General features: G+C 39.6%; 2 protein-coding genes across 2 annotated transcripts in view; one reads left to right on the top strand and one right to left on the bottom strand.

Moving 5' to 3' along the window:
- The first annotated feature begins 2,018 nt into the window (after positions 1-2,018).
- LOC107193338 (lysine-specific demethylase 4A-like) lies at positions 2,019-10,140 on the top strand. Its single transcript, XM_015582745.1, is given in 12 exon segments — positions 2,019-2,116; positions 2,895-3,036; positions 3,039-3,593; positions 3,674-3,879; positions 3,974-4,329; positions 4,440-6,880; positions 7,652-7,834; positions 7,910-8,209; positions 8,590-8,781; positions 8,919-9,032; positions 9,212-9,304; positions 9,499-10,140. Coding segments are annotated over 11 exon segments (4,659 nt in total). The 5' UTR covers positions 2,019-2,116; positions 2,895-2,913; the 3' UTR covers positions 9,595-10,140.
- Positions 10,141-13,152: 3,012 nt separating this feature from the next.
- The window catches only part of LOC107193359 (ATP-binding cassette sub-family G member 1), a 36,367-nt gene continuing 30,702 nt past the window's right edge, over positions 13,153-18,817 (bottom strand). Inside the window, exons 6-10 of the mRNA XM_015582771.1 lie at positions 18,344-18,583; positions 18,109-18,222; positions 17,417-17,677; positions 15,165-15,421; positions 13,153-14,387 (exon numbers count right to left, since the gene is read on the bottom strand). Coding sequence (XP_015438257.1) covers positions 14,049-14,387; positions 15,165-15,421; positions 17,417-17,677; positions 18,109-18,222; positions 18,344-18,583 — 1,211 coding nt within the window. The 3' untranslated portion in view covers positions 13,153-14,048. The remainder of the gene's footprint in view (positions 14,388-15,164; positions 15,422-17,416; positions 17,678-18,108; positions 18,223-18,343; positions 18,584-18,817) is intronic.

The following is an 18,817-nucleotide window of genomic DNA, read 5'->3' as shown; positions in this document are numbered from 1 at the left end:
TCGAGATCAGAGCGTTATCTCTAACGTATCTGTTCAACTTCGTCCATACGGATGCAGGGATTGAAATTGTTCATTCTATCGGACACGTGATATTCTATTTTCCTTAAATTTTATTACTTAATTCGGTATTGTTGATTCTAACGAATAAACAGGCACTCGTGCTCGTGGGAAATTTCTAAAAGCATGCCGTTTCTGAAATGTTATTTACAAGCAGAGATGGGCAAATTCGTTATCTAGATAAAAAATTTCGAATAACGAATGAAAGATAAACAAAAAAGCACTTTGCTATTTTTACTAGCATAACTGCTGATTGTATGCATATTATTTATGCATATACTGCTGATTTTCAGAAATAAAATTGTGCCCAACTCTGCTTACAAAAAGAAAGGGAAACGATAAACAAAATTTCATTTAATTATATTTTTACATAAATGTCCCTAGTCCTCCCCCTTTGATCCGGTGCTAGGTTTATTTTCTTAAAATGTCAGTGTGTTTCCACATTTATTCGCCTCGTATGGTGTGCGCTTAATTTTTACATCGATAACTCGTTGTAATTCCAGCCAAGTCGACAAGGTTGCCCGCAGAAAGTTTTCTACTGTTATTTTATCTGCATGCCGTGTATCAAGATACAATTATGTGCAAGAGATTTCAACCGAGCATAAGTGTACACAAGTACAATCAAATTCAACATTGTTTAATATCTACGCTCTTATCTTCATGTGATAGATAAAATTAAAAATCAATTACTTTCAATATACATAGTTATTAATTTGGAGTTTTCACGGCCCGAGATAATACAGTTCTCACTGTTGAGGCTTTCCGGTGTAAGCTGCGTCCTTGTGGAATTATTTTCTAAACGTTACGCAAGCAGTGTAGTCATCATCAAGGGGTTGAAAGACAAACTGATTCTGGTACTCAGAATCAGTACTACTGTACATAACTGTAGTTATTAATAATACAGGTAAACGGTAGGTCTAAAAAATTGTTATTTTAAAGATTAAGAGTTGAAAGAAACTGCTTAAAAGTTAACCAATACGAGAAAAGACTGCCTAATTATGATTCCACGGAAGTCACTGCTGTACTTATTTAATTTTAGTATATACTAACGAAGTATAAGTCATGCAATTAATCACACACTCAAATAGCTTTTCCTTTCACAGATTTCCCTATCAGTTAACCTTTGATTGATACCGCATATGTACAATATGCATCAAATTCTTTGCAAATAATCTTTTTTACCGACTGAGTGTTTCTACGAAAAGTACACCTATGTCCCGCAGAGTAGCGTTGCCTATGCAATAAAGTGCGATATGATGTAACGGTACTTAATCATTCTTGCAATTATACTAGCATCCGTAGATCAGGAGAAGAAAGTAATATTACAACGAAAAATAAATCTGTATACACAGAAATGTACTTAATCCGTCATATCGAAATAAATTTAGAAAGACTTTTGTCGCGAATACCAATATACGATCCTTCGTTGACACAGGCTTAGGATACGGAATCCTAAATCCATGCCGGGATATGGGATACGAGATATTGAATCAAAACGTGTACTAATATGTATAGAGCAAAAATACATGGCGTCATTTAAACAAATAAACCTGACAATGAAATCTTTGTAAATACGTATTTCATATAAAAATCGAACACTGCATCGAATTCTACCCATTAAATAACCCCACTTTCATTGGAACGAATTTTTCATACTTTGAAATTCTCAAAGAACGAGCACACGTATGCATTTAAGTCACATTACAATGCATTTCACGTTTCAAAAATGTTTTGTAACTGCAATATGCTTCCACGGATAGAAACATTTACGCTAATTATCGTATACTTTGCAGGACATCCTCAATGGAATATTTCAGTGATAATATTCACGGGAAATCATGTACGTGACAAAATGCAAAAATTCGAATTTGCCGCTCGGCACGCATGCGCTGTTCTTCAGGCGTCCGAAACCGATAGAGCGTCGAACGCCATCTTTATTGGTCTTACGTGAGACGCGCGGGGTACAGCGGTGAATGTGTCAAATCGCAAAATCCACGACGATATCTGAACGATCATGGTGTTTATACAGGAAAGGTGATTGTTCGCGTCTAATCTCAACGTAAGTAACGTGTCGTCACCAACGAACGATATTTCTTTAGAGTTTTCCACGACTCCGATAGCGACAATTTTCTGTCGGTCAATAGTAGTGCCAGCGTGAAATTTCGCGACTATCCGTAGTGTCCCCAATGAAAAGCCCCCTGAAACGGACGAAATACGCGATGAAGATCGTCGACACCGATGCTTTTCATATTTCATCGTGATGCGCGATTTCTGGGATTGAAACGGCTACCAAAAAGATGTATAGATCAGTTTATTTTAAGGGACCGTCTTGACAATAGCTACCATCCATTTTGTTTATGCACCTACGGGGACACGTTTCGTTCCAAAAACATCGTACCCCGCTCACGTCCACTCGTTTTTGAATGTTTATTCTCGTGGAAACATTAAATTTACGGGCAATTAATTCAGCTTGATTCGGCCATGGTTACGATACTCATCGGTTGTTTTAATAACGTGTTTCATTAAAAATTACACGACGATAATTCGATCGCCGCGTGTGCTGTGTGAACACGCAGGATGCTTTGATTTCGTGTTTATCACTATGTGTCACGATTCGCGATCGCTATTTCATTTGTGTTACGGAACGCTGGCTTTCCGTAGTTATCATTAATAGGCTCGCGCGGCAATGATATTTATAGGTACATTTATCTTCTTTTTTTTTCGTTTTTTTATGAATAACGCTGTATATTGAAAAATTGTATGAATACATATATTACGAATCAATCAAAGTTTTTGCAATCAACGGAATGTTTGAATAGCGATTTCGTGTTTTTTAGGTACAGAAATTAAATAAAAATGGTTAGCAACATTTCGCGGGGTACACCCCGTATACAGGTCTTCAGACCTACGTATGAGGAATTCAAGGATTTCACCAAGTATGTGGAATATATGGAAAGCAAAGGAGCCCATAAAGCAGGCCTTTCACTGGTAAACAGGGACTTTATCAGCAAATTAATATACAAAAGAAGTCTATGACTGTGAAAGAGTATAGTAAGTTAGCAAACTCAGAACGCTACAGTACTCCACGCCACTTTGATTATGAAGATTTGGAGAGGAAATATTGGAAGAATATAACTTATGTGGCGCCCATATACGGGGCAGATGTTTCTGGTTCCTTGACAGATCCGGATGTGAAAGAATGGAACATTAATCATTTAGGAACAATTCTTGATTATGTGAACAAAGATTATGGTATATCTATCGATGGTGTGAACACAGCGTACTTGTACTTTGGAATGTGGAAAACGACATTTGCATGGCATACAGAGGACATGGATCTGTATTCGATAAATTATTTGCATTTCGGAGCTCCAAAGACATGGTATGCGATACCTCCGGAACATGGACGAAGACTGGAAAGACTCGCCAGTGGTTTCTTCCCCTCGAGTTATCAAAGCTGTCAGGCATTTTTGCGTCACAAGATGTCTCTCATTTCCCCTCAAATATTAAGGCAGTATTCGATTCCGTGCAATAAAGTGAGGCTCTGTTGTTTTATCTGTTTTTCACAAATGTATCTATGTAATAGTTTGTAAATGACGTGTTATCATGTTCCTAGATAACACAAGAGGCTGGAGAAATAATGATTACTTTCCCGTACGGTTATCATGCCGGTTTCAATCATGGATTCAATTGCGCCGAGTCAACTAATTTCGCTGCACCTCGATGGGTGGAGTATGGTAAAAGGGCTACACAATGTACCTGCAGTAAGGATATGGTTAAAATATCCATGGATACCTTTGTGAAACGCTTTCAACCGGAAAGGTGATGAAGTTTTTTTTTATGAGAATGCACATTAACTCGAAGTTACATGTTTTTGCATTGTTAGAGGCAATTCGCTAATTAAGAATGATTATAGATACGAATTGTGGTTACGCGGAGAAGATATTGGTCCACATCCCGAAGATCCTAGGCAAACCGCTGCGCCTATGCCCTCTCAGATGGACCTTTTATGCAGTAACAGCAGTAACGGGCAATTGCCACAGAGTTTCTTAAGTGCTGCGCCGAAAAATAAACGCCACACAATACACAAAAAGAAAAATATCATGGCAACGAATCCGGATGTCGACATGGAAGAATTGGTGAATCGTCCGGACATTCCACCAGACGTGAAGAAAGTTTTACAAGATCTAGAACTAGAAGAAGTGGACGATCAACCAGACGAGCAACAGTTAGAAGTTTTGGAAGATATATGGCTGAAGGCAGGAGAAATGGGTAAAACATATGTTTCCTGTATACTTTGTTACCACGTTCGCGTTGTTTAGTTCCATTTAAATGTCCAATTAACGAGTGTAAGTTTGTAAGAAATCGTGTTTTCATTGTAGACGTGAACGAAGCGACTGTGTACGACGACGGTTACAATCGGAAAAAAAGCCGCAAACGGAAGAAAAAGAATCCCGATAAAGAGAAGAAAACGAAGAAGGATTCCAATAAAAGTATCGTTGGAAATGTTACGATAAAGACTGAAATCAAAGAAGAGCCTGACGATAGCTTAAACTTCTTATCTCCATCGTTCCCAGAGCAAAACAGTCGATTAGATGAACAAGGTTGTTCTAATGCCATTCTGCCCGTTAATAACATTATCGAAAGTATCAAACTTGAAGAAGGTTCCGATTTCTCGGAAACCACTGACAAACCGGTCAAAAAGAAGAAGAAGCATTCGAAGTCTGGGGAGCCAAAGAGGGGAAAATCTAAGAACTCTGGCAGGAAGAAAAATAAACATATAAATCTATCTATCTTCGATACTAATGAGCCTTTGGACGTGTCAGATGCTAACGTGCAACGGCAATTGATGGCTATGCCAAGTCTAAATCAACCGAAATCGTTACTAATAAAGGATGTTTCTAATAATCAAGGTATGGCAAGTCAATTACCCGGGAGCATAATTTTCTCTGGTAACGAGCCTACTGTAAATGTAATGAACAAGTCGATCGCCAACTCTGTATACAATGATCCGAGTGTAAGTGAGAAACTTGCAGAGACTATTGCGGACGAACGAATGAGCTTGTACATGAGGAACACTAGGAAAGTGAATTTGGCCCTCATGAATCAAACATTGTCGAAATCATTGATGAAAAATATATCTACCGCGGATCAAATGAAGCCTTTCAAAATAGACAAAGCTGTGGAGTCCGAGTATATCGGCGACGGCGCTATAACCATACAAGAGGTAAAACCGTTGTTAAGCCAGACCAGTTGCAAGAGCGTAGGGACAATGTTGACGGAAAGGTCTATACCGAATTACACGAAGAAAGACATCATAAAAGCTCCCCGTTTGTGTGTATTGAAATCCGCTTACAATATAACCGCTACCGAAGTGTCGACCAAGGTTGATTCTGACAAGCAAACTGGGGACGAGAAAGATACCCGTACACCGTCGAATAGTATAGTAGTTGTACCAAAGAGTTGGCCTATCGCCAGCCTCGAGGAGCCTAAACTTCCAAATCCTGGGATTATGTTTTTGAATTCCAGTTTCTCCAGCCCGCCGATTCTGCAAAAAGAAATTCCTGTACAAGAGGCGGCGATCGATTCGAGATCCCTAGAAGTTTCGAAGCCTATCTCTCATACAGCTACTCAGATCCCACGACTGGAAGGATTCTTCACAAAGAGTGGGATATTAGGTCAATCGCTGGGACCGTCAGTCACTTGTCACAGCATCAGCAGGCCAAGCACAGACGTCAAGACCCTTGGAAAGAGGTCCACGACCGACACGTCGAAAATGTTGGCGACAAAGTTCTGGCAACTTCCATCCGGTAGTGGCAGTTTCTTTTTCCCAAAAGAGGCCACCACGGACGATCAGCAGACTCAGTCTTCCGTCGTGAACTTGGATTCCCCTCAAATGTCCGCCACTTCTGCGCCGAGTCTACCAAACAACACGTTCTTCTTGACGTCCGCGACAAAGTGTACAAAGGTGCCGATGGGCCCTCAATCTTCGATGATGACCGACTTCGGTAAGAAATGTTTACAGAAAGCGAATTCAGCTAGCGGCGAAGCAGCGAGTTCATCGCTTCTGAAGATTCTAACGAAACCGAAAGAGTCGTTGCTACCGAAGAGAACGTTGTCCCAGAAGGACACATTCGGTAGGAAACCGTTCAAAAACACAAGCACCGTTGTCGGTAACGTGAAGACTGTGTCCACCCAAGTGGACAATCCGTTAGAAGTGAATCAATCCGGGAAAAATCTAAATATTATGACCATAAACGACGGCGCACAGTACCGTGTGAGTAATTCGAGTTCAGATTTACAAGCGTCGCACAACATTATCACAATCACGCGTACCGATCCGGTCCAACCGCAAAATGACTACGAAACTGATACTCCGTTGCAATGTCAAACCATGCGGAGGAGTACAGAAAATATATACGCGAAAATGCCAGCATTGAAACCTATAAAATTGTCGACGACCAGGCGAAAGTCGAAAGAAAAATTGAAGAAAGCGACGACCAGGAAAAAAGACATACCGGAGATGGTCGCGACACTAATGAATCAGGAGAATTCGAGTATAGTAACAATTAGTCCTGTGGACAAATCATCTTGTATTACTCACCGTGTATCGTTGATACCAGGACATATATCCGATATGCTGTACCCCAGCGTCCCGAATAACGAGCTACTGAAGGCGTTCAACGACTACTGGAGCGCCCAAATCTCGCATTGCGCGATCTGTGCGCCATTCACATCGAGTTGCAACGGACACGGTAGACTGATGCCTCCAGACTGGAAATATTGCAAACCAACCGTTTTACCGGAGAGTTCACCGATATGGGTAGGTTTCACGTAAACAATCTCGCTTCTGTAATTCCCAAAGACTATATACGTGTTGTCAAAGAAATACAGATTTGTTATAGCACCGACGAGGTATAAGAATAGACCTTTCACATTATGGGAGTCTGTGGCCCACCTAAACTGTAGTACCGACACCTTAAAAAACCTGCGATTTTAGCGACTTCTATGTTATGAGAACGGTAAATCTACGGTGGATAGTAACACTACAGTCTCCTTTCGATTATCGTCCCGAACTCGGGTCCGCGTCAGGACAATAATCTCATAGGGAGGCCATTCCACGCGAAATGGGACACTTTTTGGAGCACAATTTCGGATTTTGTTCAAATTTGGATATATTGTAGTCTTTAACGATATATAAACGTACCTTGAAAGATTTTTGAAAATTTTAAAAGTTGTTGATTTTTCAGCTATTTGCAACATATCCAAATTTGAACAAGATCCGAAATAGTGCTCCAAATTCGTTTTTTGCCCGAAGCCCAAGCCTCGGCAGCAAAGTATACTTTTTACAGGTTCCACCCCACCCCCAGTGGTGAGGGTAACGCCTGGACAATAATTGTGTAGGACAAACCAGACAATAATCGAGAATAGTCTGTAAAATGGAAATGGGGTAACGTAACCTCACAAACGTGGACCGCAAAAATGCGTTTGATGAAATGTCTACTCCTATACCTCGTCTGTAGTTATAAGCTTCCGTAACGCCACTTGGTGGTATACTTCAAGCAGCTCGTCTATGTTTCAATTGTGTCGTTAGGTATCGGCAAATATATTCGTCGCGAATTCGAAGGAACAAGTGGTTGAGCCGGACAACGACAAGCTACTGCGTTGTAGAGAATGTCACGTTACCGTGCACGCTTCGTGTTACGGTGTTACCGTAGTGCCCACGGACATACGTAATTGGGCGTGCGACAAATGCAAAGCTGGTAAAACACAGGTGGTAAGTAGCTGTGATTTTCAGCGGGTAAAAAGAAGAAAATTTTTTAACTTCTTATGGATATATATTTTTCCGTAGATGTGTTGTCTATGCCCCATGCGTGGCGGTGCTGTGAAACGTACCAGCGACAGTAACTGGGCCCATATATTATGCGCCCTCTTATTACCAGGTGTCACTTTTAAGGATGCTGTCAATAAAGATCCTATTAATGTCTTGACCATTAGACCTGACATAGTCAATCAATTATGTTGTTATTGTGGCCAGAAAGATGGAGCGTGTTTGAATTGCAGTCAGTGTACTCACTTGTTTCACCCGTCTTGCGGTCTGATTTCCGGCGCAACGTTCACGATACCCGTGTACAATTCACTGGAGATTCAGGTACTTGAAGAAACTTTGGTTATTCTGTTGACAGGACCGTGTATTTTTACGTAATGTAGTGAAATAGTACATCTGATAGAGCCTAAATAGAAACTCTTTTGCGAACCTAACCTATCCGAGGTCGTTGCTCGTCTGCGATCCTTCCAGTACTGGCCCAGAAAGTCAACTAACTCAAGGGGGGGGGGGGGATGTTTTCGTACTGTTCCGGGATTTTTTGTTTATCGTTCAACTCAGACCTTTACTTCTGACCATGGTGGGGTTTACTACGTCACTATGTCGTTACCTGAAAGTATACGAAAAACTAACCTACACCCTATAAAAAGTGTTATTTATTGTAGTACCTCTGAAGGTAATAAAGTGATAATGACATTCGTATTCAGGTAACATGTGATGGACACGACGATGGAAAAGAAAAAATTCCAACGATCCGACAGGGAGAGATCGTTTGGGCGAAACATCGGAACTCGCGGTATTACAAGGCCAAAGTAGATTCCATACACGATACCCTGTTTTATATGGTCACGTTTAGTGACGATAGTTTCAGTGAAGACCTGTATCCATCAGATATAACGGTAAATATATGTATATACATATATCTTTTATAGAATCGAGGCGTGGATGACTTACATTTTATTTTTCTAAATTAATTCTATTTATTGTACTCGTTGGGTTTTTAGTTTATACACATTTTGCTACCATTGGTTTACAGAATTACGATCCTGGAAACCCACCGCAACAGGGGGCTGCTGTTGTCGTAAAGTGGACTGATGAAAATTTGTATGACGGTATCTTTGAGGGTACAAATCACAGAATTATGTACACTGTGAGTAACTAAACAGAATGTCTAAAGTCGGTAAATGAGTATTGATGATGTAAAAAAATTATTTATACGCACCGATATCTTAAAAATGATTTTATAGTTTGATCTTAAAAATCATTTTCTTGGCTGTTATTGCTATGCTTAGCAGTTCAAGATTTCCTCAATGTATAATTATGTTTCAGGTAATTTTCGAAGATGGCTCGCAGCTAGTGCTGAAGCGGAACGAGATTTACAGTTTACAAGAAGATATGCCAAAAAGAGTGCGTTCACGTCTGGTAAGTCTAGTGTTAAACTAATCTGTCCTGCAGGAAATATTTGAATGATTCTCTAGGAACGGTTCACCTTGCTTTCCTTTGCTTTTTATCGTATTATTAATTTTTTTTTTCTCTTACTTTTAATTTAATCGTTGCTCACAAACGACTCGAAGGCTTACGTTTGATTTTTCTGTTTCAATTGGTTTCGTTTAAAGTCTGTTGCGACCGAAATGAAGCACCGGTATCATCTGTACGGCACGGAGGATGAGTCCGAGGCGCAAAGAAAGGTGAAACAGTCGAAAATATTGTGATTAAATGCAAAATTCTATATGGATCGATGTAAATAATTAATAGAGACAATTAATAATTATTCAATCGCTGTAAATATCACATTACGAAATAACGTACCTACTGTTTTTCGGTCTTTTTCCTAAACGTTTTTCTGGAGTGGACCGAACGGACAAATCAATTGTTTCTCTTCGTTTTCTGAATTTCTTTTATCTTCTACTTTCTTTTCTCTTTTATCATTTCAACACCGATAGTATTTGTCAGCGTCACGACTTCTATGTTCTTGAGTACGTCTTTTGTTGCTTGCACTCGCTCTGAAGAGTATTAGAAAAATAAATTCCTGTTCGGTTACGAATGTTAAACATTATTCATACGGAATAAGGATGGATCTGATGTTATCGATAACGAGTGACCCGACACGGTCCCATTGAATACTTAGGAATATTCCTGTTGCATTTAAAACGGATGCTTAAAAAAAAAATCAGATTCTTAGAAAAACAGGCGTGTCCGTTGGAAATTTTTTATAATACGTATTAAAAAAAAAACTATCGAACAGATTAAGATGGACACCACTGTTACTCACATCAGATGCATCTTTCATTTCATTGAATAACGGATATTAGAACATCTCGTTAATATAAACAAAAAAAGTATTAAAGGAACCGTGATATGGATCACGTGTCGATGTAATATGCGTCCCTTTTATGGCTATAAATAAACATGTTCGAGTTTTTAACCGTTCGTCACGTAATTAAGAGATAATGCAGATAACTTCACCCGCGTAAAACTGATACGTAGGACATTTTTGATTCCATTGTAATTTACAAGCAGCTATCGACATAGTAAGCTCGATACGAGTTGCCTCAAGACACTGTTCACCCGGTGACATGGATCAAAGAAATGATAAAACTCTCAAACATATTTCTGTATATATATATATGTATCCACATACCATATGTCATTTTAAGCGGACATCCCATGTGCGTAGTTTAAACCGCAATTTTTTTACTTTGTTTTACGAATAAGGATCTAAAATTGGTAAATTTTTGGATGTTTGTTGTGTTGCGTATATCCGATTAAGAATCACGATTTTTTGTATAAAGCTACTGAAAGCATTAATAGAAGTGGAGACAAGGTGTCTCTAAAGAGAAAATGGTTTCTTCGATGGAAATAGAGGAATAATAATATGGAGCAAAAAATGTTCCCACCAGTGTAGGACATTTTTTTCTACCATAACGGACCTTTCATTAAAGAAATCATTTTCCCAGAGTCACCTCGTTTTCGGAAATTATTTATTGCGATATGTTACAATTTAGAAGAGTTCAACGGTTGTCAGTGAAGTGATCGATATGTAGGGGTAAGGCAGTAACTGTTATCGTCGTGTAATCTGCTAGAGCAGGCAGTAAATGTTACATGTTTTTGAATTAACGGTTTAGTAAAATGATATTCTATTTAGAGAATGAAAAGTGACCTTCGGGTTTGGGAAGTTGTTCCATCTAGAAAATAAAGGTTACCACCGACTATGATCGGTTTACCTTGTAATGTATAAGCACAGACCACGTATAGGAGTAAACCTTTCATCGAATATATTCTTGCGGCCCACTTATCTGAGGTTATGTTACCCCATTTCCATTTTAGTGTCACTACCAATCGTAGATTTACCGTTCTTATAACGTAGAGCTCACTAAAATCACAGACTTTTTAAGGTGTCGATACTACAGTTTAGGTGGGCCAACAACTCCCATAAGATGTGAAAGGTCTGTTCTTATACCTCGTCGGTGGTATTAGGAAAAAAAAAAGAACATACAATTTGTTAACGACTATTGGACTCTTTTTATGCGACATATCGTTCAAGTCATTTTTAAGCGGAGCACCATTGATATGTGTTAGTACTCAATCGCGCACTAGTTCATCACCAGTTTAGTCTGTGAGAAAATGAAGAATTTGTAACATAAGAAAGAAAATCGGCGACACGAGTGTCGCCATTATGCGACGACGCAAGTGTCGCCATCTGCGACACTTTCAGTTCGTTAGACGTTAGCGTTTTGAAATCATATGAATACTCTGTATCGGTTTTTGAATGGTTACTTGTAGCGTGGTAGAATTTCCAATATTTCATCTGTCACCTTCCTTCTCTGTTTCACTATTGTTCCCAATCATCCAGACACGTAAATAAACAGAACGTTCGGCAGGAGAGACACTAACCCCTGTATATGTGTATTTTTAGAGAGAATTCGTGGTTCGATTAATAGTGTTCATATGATCTCTAAGAATTCGTTTCCTAAATGTTTTATTTATCTTGAAGCGGTAACGCGAAGCAAACGATAGTTTTAACTTAAACAAAAAAAAAAAAATAAAAATAATAAAAATGTGTAATTTATCCCGAATGAAGATTATCACTTCCCCGATCACTTTATATACCTGTTGATTGACTTAGATCGTGGGGAACTGTATTAGCGTACTATCTGTATATGGTATTCATTAAAAAGCAAAGAAGAAAAGTTAACAATGTATCCGAATTGTAGAAACATACTGGATACGGCGTACAATAAAAATTATAAATATTAAACCGTTCCTTTTTTCATTATTTCGAATTAGTTCGTCACCCCGCTTTGTTATTTAAAGAGTTCCTGTAAATGAGAAATTAATTTGTAGATTACAAATGATTATCCATTTATAGCATATGTCAACATTTACAAAACACTACAAAACTTTTGATTATAATTCCTGCGTCACTTTAAATCAAGTGAAATGTCAAATACAAATTTCAGTGTATATCCAGAATTTGTAATGTGTGTGAAGACTTCTTCTGGACTCTTAATAGAAAAGTACGTTTATTGAATAGTTATTCACATAATCGAGCATCCCTCGTACGTTCTATAATACTAAATATAATATTTATATTAGAAAGACATCGTCCATTGAGAATAGGTACAACAATAATCTATAACGTGTCGTTGCTTACTCGATCGTCTAACACACAGTTTGTTTAAAGCTTTGCACACATCACTTTTCAACATAGATTAGAATACCAACATATCCCAGAAATAGGATAAGATTGGCAACACAACATGTGGTTCAAGTACACGAACTGCTCATAAACAGCACAGTGCAATAAATATTGTAAAAAGTTGAAAATCAGAAGTCTGACACCTTATTATGTTTTATCTCCGAGATCCACTATACAGATAGTGTACCCAAATGTATAGTAACGTATACACACGTCTCTTCGGTCGGTAGAAAATGTAAACTAGTATTAAAAAGTTCAATTAGATCCCTCCTCGATATACACTTCTGTAAATTTCGGTTTGCAACCATAAATATTGACTTGAAATTAAGATCTCCAGGACGCCCTATACATCAACATGAAAATGATTATCAAACACTTTATAATCGTGACGTAACGTCAATTTAAGTAGTGTCACAAATAGTTAGATCGATTTATCTAACTATTTTCGTTTATAAATATTATTCAATTAACTTCGGGACGATCTGTAACAAATATATCACAATAACTGTTAGATCTAGTTTGCTACAAATGCAAGAATTTTCTTGATCTTTTATATATAATGCCTCGACGTTAATATTATAATCAGTATAATATCATGTATCGCCTTCGATCGTAATCAGGCATTTAGACCACGAGTGATTCCCCTCTCGAATTGTATTTTAATTGCATCTCTTTCGTCTGCGTTTACACGGATATAACTTAGATTCTTTTTCAAAACGGTCAATGCCGTGACACCGATAATTACAATCAAACACCAAACGCGCATTTATAATCATGATTGATACCGGTTGCACGGTTGATAACATTACAGTACGAAAAGTAATAAAAAAAAATATGCTTCTTTCTTAATTCCTATACGCCGGTTGTCATTCGACTGCAGTTAATGTTAAGGTCTGTCGGGTTACAGAGAGCATGGTCGCCAGGTGGTTTAAAGTCTTTCGCGACTCCATGTTTACGAGAGTCCCCAGGCGCACAAATTCAACGGAAAATCGTGTAATAAGTTAATAAGAGCCCCGTAACACGATAATCATGGAATTACCGTATAATAAATCTATTCACCGGACGTTTCGCGTACCCGACGGCACAATTAAGCCGACGTACTGTCCTGAAAACGCGTCCGGCATTTCCCGTCCCACTTTCACCTAACGCTGCACGCTAAGTATCAATTCTCCGACGGTAGAGTCTTCTTTATTAATTCGTAAGTACGGCATACATATTTTTTTCTTTTCTTCTTTTCCACTGAACAGTTTGGAACGATAATTCTATATTTATATAGATAGTTCCGTATGGAAATATTCAACGGTCAGGTTGAAAATTAACTCCCCCCGAAAAGTTCCCCTTGGAGGAACTATTTCTAGTGACGTCACATCTGTATTCGTGGTACATACGCACACATACACATACACACAGCCCCACATGATTCTCATATTAGCAATACTGGATCCATTCTGTGACGAATTGTCCCCTTTATCTTCTGTTCAACTTGCACCAAAGGGCGCTGGCGGTCAACAGATGCATCAAGACACCAATCCCGAGAATCAGAATCAAATTGTCCACGACGTTAGTGTCGGCAATGTCCATCTCTTTCAGGAATTGCGTGGGTTTCTTATAGTGACAATAGAAATCGTCGCACTTCAGGTCCATACGGTCGAAACCGTACACGGTATGGAGGAGACTGTGGAAACTGGCGCGAAAATACGACACGTGGAACATCCAACGGAACGCCAGCGGGGTGTCTATGTAACGGATACAGAAACCGAACACCGAGAACAGCACGGCGATTATAGGACCGGCAAATACAGCGATCTGTGGACAGAGAAACGTTTCAGGTTATGTTCGTCTGGCCGTTTTGTCAGTTCGATTGGTAACATGTCTTCTTTTTTTTTTTTCAATATTTACTCTGCAAGGCTCCATCTACTGACACTTGGTCAGTTTATAAGCAGAAAAGGGCATTGACTGCTAACATATTAGATAATCTTAACTAATATCACCGACGAGGTACTGTAGTCGAGACTAGTACGAGGGTACTAGTCTCGATTATTGTCTAGCTTGTTTTACACGATTATTGTCCAGGCGTTATCCCCACCATTGGGGGTGGGGTGCAACCTGTCAAAAGTATACTTTCTAGCCGAGGCTCAGGCAAAAAACGAATTCACGAGGATCTGAGGCATTTCTCCGTATCAGATTATTGTTCTGTCGCGGACACGAGTTCGGGACAATAATCGACAGGAGTCTGTAGTGTTACTATCCACCATGAATTTACCATTCTCATAACAGAGGTCGCTAAAATCACAGGTTTTTAAGGTGTCGGTAATACAGTTTAGGTGGGCCACTACTGATTACTGATAGCTTTTCCTCCGGAAGTCGAGTGCCGATGCACTATCCTACCAATGGAGGCGAGCCGAAGAATGGTTTATCAACCTACTCAAGCCTTATGGTGGTCTGCAGTGGTTCCTCCGGAGTTCAGCTTATAACCTTCTTTTCAACTTTATTAGGCCTGGGCCAAGGGTGGGCCACTAACACTCATAATATGAAATATCTACTCCTATACCTCATCTGTAATAGAATCGAAAAAGCGCGTACCTTCACCGGCGTGGTCGCGCCGATAAAGAAGCCCCAAGCTTGGGCGGTCAGACTGGCGGCTATACTGACGACCATGAAAGTAAGTATACGAGGCGTTTCCACCGGCTGTCCTGTCAGCCAATAGCTGACCGCCAAATAGGTCGCCGCACAAGACGCTTGGAACGGGATCTCGACCAGCAGCATACTGATATAATACGGCGCCAATCGATACCATCGGTTGAAGTGCTCCCTCGAGAGGATCCGCATTTCTTGTGGAACTGAAACATTCGAAAACAGAACCATCAACACTTTTCCGTCGTATTTGTTTTGAGGGCCACTTAAAATTCCGAAAGCCGTCCGAGAGGACGCGGTCAGTTAAAAATATACATGTAGTTCGACCGGTTAAAAGACGGATTCGTTTCGGTGACCGCTGGTACACATTGTTGTATCGCGTGCGCAGCTATTCACGACAAAGTGATTGACTCACACTGTCTACCTCCACAGTGGTTCTCGCTTTCTTCGAAACGTATGAATGTTTAGACCGAACTCACCTTGAAACACTTTTTACAAAAAAAAAAGAAAAAAAAAAGGAAAGTGGTCAGCATGACACCTTTCACTTATGGTGGTATAATTTAAAAGATACATACGATTATACTGGGTGTTCCATTTAATGTGAGCAGCTTTCGTATCTCGTTTGTTTTTGCACAAAATTTGTTTTAATGAATACCCCAAGTGATGTTCGTCAACTTTGATTGTTTATTAGTTCAACAATTATAATTTACCGAAGAAAGATTGATACCATATTTCGAACATCTTTAAAGTCAACAATTAAAAAAATTTTCAAAAATCCTTTTATATACCACTAAAGATTATAACACAGTCAAGTTTCAACAAGCTCTGAAATGTTACTCGGAAAATTGTCCGATTTCGCGTGGAATGACCCGTAACGGTAATCTAACCTATTCTATATTTCAAGTATCAAAAGTACCCTACGTATCCTGACGGACAGGTTTCACTGCTCCTTTGAGTATAATACGTCTTCATGATGCTCCCGTACGCTGGGAGTGAATGGCCACTACAGATACTGTTAACTCTTTCTCTCTCTCCCTCTCTCTGAGTACTGCAAATCGGCTTCTCGTGGAGCTGTAACCGCGCACGCTGGCGTTCCTTGACCCAGATTCGTGGACCACTGATCCCGTTGCTGGGTCAATACCGCAAAAACCATGAATACCGGCCAAATACCGTGACAATGCTCAATTATCGCGACGACAATATGTATAATTAGTGTGTACGATTTGATAACCATAATCGGAAACGATATTTCAATGTTAAGCTGCGTCTGCACTACATAGCATAACAAGTTGTATATCAAAGTTATAGAACTTGTTGGAAGAACAGAGAGAAAAATTTGATAGAACATTTCTCGTGTTATGTAACAAGTTACATGTTATCCATCACGTGTGACGCCATTATTAATAATGAGACACGAAATGTTATACAAACTTGTTAGGGACTTGTCCAGAAGGTATAATTTGGTTAAGTTATAAAAACATGTACAGCAAATTTGTATAACAATATTTTGTTATATCTCTTTGAAGCACACGATTTTACAACAAACAAGTGCTTAGTTGCACGAAAAATGTATTTTTCCATAAAATGTGACAAAGCAGTTTTATTTTAATTATTGGTTATTCTTAGTAATTTCACGATTTAAAGGTGGTACAAGTAAACCCACTAAAAAAGTCAGACATTTTTTATGCGACTATGCTTCAAAGAGGTGTAGTGTAAACGCAGCTTTACACGCGCTCGCCGACTATCAGGATTGACCGGGCATCATTTTTCCTTAATTGTATAGAATAGAAACAGGTTTGCGCGCAAGTGTGAGAAGAAATTGGGCAACTGCTCCGAGGAGCCGGTTTCCCGATGACCTGATCGTAAAAAAAGAAACTGAAATTCATGAATTTCGGTCGCTGAATTAATAATATCGTGGAGAACCGCAGACTATTCTATAGAGTTTGTTATGTGATTCGATCACCTACTCCATCATCCGACGCAGTGTTTCCTAACGTGGGGCAATTTCAATATTTTGGGGGGGGGGGCGGGGGCCAATTCGCAGATCATTGACATTCGTCACCCCATCGACAACAGTTTTTTATCCCATTTATGCGTCAAGATCTTTGAGGCGTTAAGGTCCAAAAAAGGTTAGGAAACATTAATCTAACGTGAGCCCTCACTTGTTATTAGGCCACCCCTGATTAATCTCGGATACCTACAGGCAAGGGTGACGGCCATTTTTCCTGTGTACACGATCAGCAGCAACGATCCGTACAGGTAGACGTAATTAGCTAGGACACCGTTCGCTCTGTAACCGCTTCCCATGTAGAGGTAGCCGAAGATCACTCCAATCAGCAGATGACAGAGAAGACGGACCACCAGTAACGTGTAATCTCGTTTCAGGCAAAGTAGTTGCCTCTTGTAGAGGAGGTAGCACTGCGCGAGGAATCCTGCCGGCGGCGGTGGTTCTTGCGACGTGTCTGTGCGAAGAAATTTGGAGGCTAGGATCGTGTCATTTACAAATTGTGACGGATCTCTTTTGTTTCAGAGGATTTACTAGGATAACTATTAGCAAAACAAATCCCTACTGTGAAAATGGACATTATAAAATTCGCTAAAGCCCACTACGTGCACCTTCACTTTTAATTACCTTTTTCTCCTTTTCCTTCTTTATATTATAATTACAACTAATATTGATTTACTCTAGACATTAATGATTAAAAATCCGCATATTACTTTGAAAATATTAGCACAAAATATATGTAAGTAATTGTAAGTATACAATTAGGAACATTTAATAAAGGAAAATACAAAAAAAAACTAATAGCGAAGAGAAGAGTTGGATATTGTAAGAAATTGATAAGTGTATCTTCATCGAGTGAAAAAGCAATATCCAGATCATTTTAATTACCATTTGGCTTCTGTATACATGTAGTAACCGGTTTGTCATCTCTGCACATGGTCTCCGCGGCAGCTGCCAATTTGTCAACGCTGATGCCATAATCACCGATCGCCACTTCTAACACTGTAACACGACACCGTGCAACACGTTTATTATGTCATATTTACAAAGGGTATACAGCAGAATACGGTGGGCAAACGTGCCCTTAAGATGGGATTGCGACAGTAATCGCGACGGTACTCACGAAAGTCGGCTGGATTGTGATAGGCCGGACAATCGGCTCCGACCGAGGACATATGCGGCAGCAACGATTTCACCGGGCCCCTGAATATACAGTAACCACCGGCAACTGCGTAAACCGAGTCGAACATCTCCAGAAGCAACGCGCTCGGCTGGTGTATTGTGCAGATCACCGTGCGCCTTTCCATTTTCGCGAGACGCTTCAGCAACGCGATACACTGGCTGCAGGACGCGGAGTCCAAGCCTGAAATAACGTACAATTCCCGTCGTTAATTGTTTGTTAAATAATTATAGGGTAAACGCACCAACTTATGCGATTTTGTAACTAGTCGATTTTCAAATAATAATAATATTAATAAACATTTGGCACAAAAAAATTAGACTTTTAAGCCATGTAACTGTTTTCCACTTTTTTCCTGAGGGAGGGGGCGGGGCATAAGGGCCCGAACGGAAAAAATTGGATTTGCCCCGCCCCTCC

Source organism: Dufourea novaeangliae, unplaced genomic scaffold (assembly GCF_001272555.1).
Source record: "Dufourea novaeangliae isolate 0120121106 unplaced genomic scaffold, ASM127255v1 scaffold7, whole genome shotgun sequence".
NCBI lineage: Eukaryota > Metazoa > Arthropoda > Insecta > Hymenoptera > Halictidae > Dufourea > Dufourea novaeangliae.
The sequence above is the reverse complement of the archived record's forward strand: the minus strand, read 5'-3'. Positions and strand labels throughout refer to the sequence as shown.